General features: G+C 33.8%; 1 protein-coding gene across 2 annotated transcripts; it reads left to right on the top strand.

Annotated features, from left to right (window-relative positions):
* The first annotated feature begins 1,976 nt into the window (after positions 1-1,976).
* On the top strand, positions 1,977-3,560 carry LOC126496009 (olfactory receptor 140-like). 2 transcript variants are annotated; one of them, XM_050133594.1, is made up of 2 exons: positions 1,977-1,990; positions 2,527-3,560. In XM_050133594.1, the coding sequence occupies exons 1-2, from the start codon at positions 1,977-1,979 to the stop codon at positions 3,428-3,430; spliced, it is 918 nt and encodes a 305-aa protein (XP_049989551.1). In that variant the 3' UTR covers positions 3,431-3,560. The 2 variants fall into 2 exon arrangements, with proteins under 2 accessions (XP_049989551.1, XP_049989550.1); XM_050133593.1 differs by lacking the exon at positions 1,977-1,990 and having other exon boundaries at positions 2,458-3,560.
* Positions 3,561-5,072: the final 1,512 nt, after the last annotated feature.

Here is a 5,072-nt window from a genome sequence, read left to right as displayed (position 1 = left end):
CGGTTAAGAGCATTGCCTGTTCTTCCAAAGGTCCTGAGTTCAATTCCCAGCAACCACATGGTGGCTCACAACCATCTGTGGTGAGGTCTGGTGCCCTCTTCTGGCCTGTAGGCATACATGTAGAAAGAATATTGTATACATAATAAACAAAATATTTATTTTAGAGCTTATTTCTAGGGTTAATAGTGGAAAGTTGTAGAATAGAATTGAAACAGCTTCTATTGCTTCAAGCCAGGGTTCTCTATCTTTCTAATGCTTTAAATATTTAATATAGTTCTTGTTGTTGTGATAAACATCAATAATTAAATTATTTCATTACTATATTATGAAATTTTGCTACTGCTATGAATTGTATTGTAAATATCTAATATGTGGGATTTCTGATATATGGCCCCCATATCAGAAATTGGGGGTTTTGGCCCACATGGTGATGACCACTGCACTAAGTTAATACAAAGGTCATTGTATCACCTTGGGTATGTGCCCTATTTTTATGTCTAGACATGTTAACTCACAGTAAAAGATATAGTGATGCTCCAGAATGTCCTTCTCAAAAAATGTACCAAAATTTCACCTTGAACAATAAAAGCTAGAGCAAACTATCCTCTTAACATAGAAAATATTAAATGTATTTTTAGAGATAATGTTTTCTTTTCATTTTGTGAGAAATTTATGCCTGCAAATCAAAATGTATTTCACATGTTCTACAATTAATTTTATATTGTTATCCATAAGTTACTTATGGTGAATTATATGAGTAACTGGTAAAGAACTGAGAATATGAAAATTAACACTGCATAGAAATAGGGGTGATAAAGATTTTTCCTAGATAGATGAACTGTGATGAAAAAAATATCATGAAAGAAACCACTGCTGGCTATCAACATAGACATTTTTGTAGTCTTTATGTAGGCAAATATATATATATATATATATGGTCTAACATATATTTGCTGAGTAGCTATCTAATAGATACTTGTTTACAGAAACTATCATATATGTTTGCATAAGCATTTTATTTTATCTTAGGTAGTAGTGTTTCTTTTCCTTAATAAATGTTTATGAATTTAAAAACACAAAGTTGTTTTCCTAGTCTTTTAAAACTATAAATTTATTAAATGTGATTATTCCAATACCAACTTATATATAATACATATATACACATATACATATTTAGTCATTATATACATTAAGAAGATTGTATTTCACTGCCTAGGAACATGTATATTAATGTATACACACATATATACTCATATATGTGTTTGTATATGTAACAACATTTTAAAAAAGAGGCCACGATAAAGAAATGTATGGGAAACATAATATAAACAACAAACAATATTTGTAGCCAACACTTAACTACCTGGAAGTGAATAACACACTGATTCTTAAAGATAATTAGCTTTGTAATAACCTTTAAATATATCAAAAATATTAAATTCACTTTGCCTTTAAAAGATTCATCACATTTCTTGTAGATTTTGCAGCATGGATGAGTAACTGGGTTGCCGAAGGTGATTGGGCTCTCTGATCCACTGACTGGGAAGCATTGTATCTTACAAACCAAGATGTGTGAACTATGAGGTTCATCATGTATTTCCTCATCACATAATATGTGGTAGACCCTGAAGGTGTTATGCCAGAAACTATACTAACAGACTGAGGAAGCAGATATGTATAGCATTTATGTTGCAGTAGATGTCATGGAATAAATCTCTCCTATAATTTGTACATCTTGCTAAAACAAAAGCCTTGCTTATCAGAGATATGCTTTGATCAGGTTTTTTTTTAAAGAATTAATCTTTCTTTATTATTTAGAATTTTATACATGTATACAATGAAACATGATACTCCACCAAGTCAATCTTAATTTAAATGTGGCCACATGTTAACAACAACACAAAAGTGAATGGTTCTTACTCCTTCAGCTACAATGCTGGTAGCTTCCCAGTGAGGGATGGGAACCTCCTTCCTATATGGAAGAAGTTTGGTTGGTTATTCTTATGTTATGCAGGTAACCATGACTAGGATGAGTTAGTGACTATGATAACCATGTATTTCATTCATTGTCACATCTATATGATCAAATGAAAATTCAAAAACTAATAATATTCTTTATGTGTGCAAACAATTGGCAGCTTATAAAATGTGTCTCATAATGTGAAAATGCTCCGGCTCAAGACACACAGAAGACAAGAGCAACTCAGAAACATCACATAGACTGGAAATAGAGGATATATATCAGTATTTTTTTCCTGATAATTAAATGGTAACTATTACCCTATAGATGTATTGTAGCTGATAGTATTGGTATGTGAAGAGAGTATGATGAGATGAATAAAGGTAGAAGAAGCTACTGTGTTAGAATCAAAGAATGTGCTCCACAGTTACAGAAAGGCCTATTGCTATAATATGAACATCAAACGATAATGCCCTCAGAATTAACAACCTACCTTTATGCTTTTGTAGGGAATTCAGATCTTGAGAAGGTGTTATTTCCTGGATGGAGCTCCACAGGCCTCCCAGTAATGTGACTGAATTTGTTCTCTTGGGTCTCACACAGAATCCACACCTGCAGAAAATACTGTTCATTGTCTTTTTGTTTGTTTTCCTATTTACCGTGTTGGCTAATCTACTCATTGTCATCACCATCTCCTTCAGCCGCACCCTTTCAGCTCCCATGTACTTCTTTCTCACGTACCTATCCATCATAGATGCCTTCTACACCTCTGTCACCACCCCGAAAATGATAATTGACCTGCTGTACCAGAGGAGGACAATATCCTTGGGTGGCTGCTTGGTTCAGCTCTTTGTGGAGCACTTCCTGGGTGGAACAGAGATCATCCTCCTCATTGTGATGGCCTATGACCGCTATGTGGCCATATGCAAACCTCTGCATTACATGACCATTATGCGACAAGGGCTCTGCAGACTCCTGGTGGTGGTAGCTTGGGTTGGAGGGATCTTGCATGCCACCATGCAAATATTTTTTATGATCAATCTGCCCTTTTGTGGCCCTAATATCATTGATCACTTCATGTGTGATCTCTTTCCATTGTTAAAACTTGCTTGTAGAGACACACACACACTAGGCATGATAGTGGCTGCCAACAGTGGGGCCATGTGCTTGCTCATATTTACCATGCTCCTCATCTCATACATAGTGATCCTGCAGTCCTTGAAATCTCATAGTTCTGAAGGGAGACGCAAAGCCCTCTCCACCTGTGGCTCTCACTTCACTGTGGTTATTCTCTTCTTTGTGCCTTGCATATTTACTTACATGCGTCCTGTGAACACCTACCAGGTGGACAAGCTGGTGACTGTGTTCTTTGCAATCCTTACTCCCATGCTAAATCCCATCATTTACACAGCAAGAAACACAGAGGTGAAGAATGCCATGAAGAGTTTGTTGAGGGGGAGAGTAACTTAGTCTATTTGAAATGACCAGTAGGTGGTGATGTATAGAAACAACTAGGATAATGTTTGTGATAAGCTGTGAAAGAGAATTAAGAAGTTCCACAGATAATTAACAAATAGTAAAAACAAAACTTCTCATAACAACATTTTTGGCCAGTTAATGTGGCGAGGCCTTCTATATGCCTTTAATAGTTTTAAATGTATATTTTGTTTTCAAAGTTCAAATATTAATGTTCATAGATTCTGGATTTCCAATAGAAAGCACCAAGTATACAACTTTAATGATTTTGGACTATGTTTTTCTCTAGAGACTCCTCAAAATTTATTTAATTTGTTCATATATTTGTTATGTGGGTAACATGGACTTTTTGGCAGAAATTTAAATACATTTCGCATAGACTGTGGTAGTACAAAAAGAACAGAAAATATAAATTAGACATTCAAGGAATAATGAAAAACTTGTTGACATGTTTCTTAGCTTGCTTTTGTCTCGTATTATTTATATAAAAATAATATAATGTGTTAACATCAAGTATACAAAAGGAAGAAACAGTTTTTAACCAGTCTCTGTCCCCTGACCTCAGGGTGAAATATAAAGTAGAAAATTTGAAAATTACTCTGAATTTGTCCTTATTTTCTCACATATTGTCATGGCTAATTTTTTCTAGGATATAAAGGATAGATAATTTTTTCCCTCAACAGTACTGGAGTAGACATTTGTAACAACATGAGCAAATATTCGTCCATTTTACCACACTGAAATATGCAAAATAAATTTCTCAAGTCATTACTCTGTATGTATGTTGCATATGTTTACATTAAATATATTATCATGAATCTGACACATTCACTTAGGTAGATGACACAGAATATTAAAAAGAAACAGAAAACAAAAAAAACCCTGGTTATTTTAAAGACACTGTATCCATTTCACAATAAAGGTAATTAAATCTGAGAAAGCTACTAATATGTTTTCCTCAAATCAAACATCAAGTCATCTGCAGGATCTACATTAGTTTCTAACTCTTACTCCTCCATTTGAGAATGAAAGCACAATAATTTGTGGTATGTTTATAAATAAAGATAAGGAATTGATGCATGTTCTTAGTGATTCCTTTTGTACTTGGAGGAAAACTGTCAGATTTTTTTCTTTGTTTTTTTGTAGTCTCTTCCCACTTAAGCTACTTAAAGTAGCAAAGATCCTCTGTACCCATGGGAATCAAGTTGCTCCATAATATTATAAAAACACCTTTATGAATTCAATTTTCATTCATTGTAGTATCTCCATTCATGATTTCTATAAATATCCCTTCTCGAATTTACTGCTCAGGGAGATATTTCTTCCATAATTTGAACATCCAGTAATGTTAGACCTTGAACATTTATTTTTGGAGTGCGACTGCCTTCCTTACCTTAAAGTTTTAATACATTGAATTCACTAGAAAAATGATATTTTTCCCACAGTGATCAAGTCCAGCAGCCTGATCATTATCACCACTTAATGTACTGAAATACAATATTCTCGTGATTAAAGTAAGCTAATTGTAGTTTACTTTGTTCTATAATTATCTAGGAGTCATGAAAAGGCAGGAAGAAGTAGTATTGAGAAAAACATCTTCTACTCTAAGACAGATGGATGATTTCAAGTAGAAAAA

Source organism: Alexandromys fortis, unplaced genomic scaffold (genome assembly GCF_014885135.2).
Source record: "Alexandromys fortis isolate MF-2015 unplaced genomic scaffold, M_Fortis_MF-2015_v1.1 scaffold_551, whole genome shotgun sequence".
NCBI classification, from domain to species: Eukaryota; Metazoa; Chordata; class Mammalia; order Rodentia; family Cricetidae; genus Alexandromys; species Alexandromys fortis.
The sequence above is the reverse complement of the archived record's forward strand: the minus strand, read 5'-3'. Positions and strand labels throughout refer to the sequence as shown.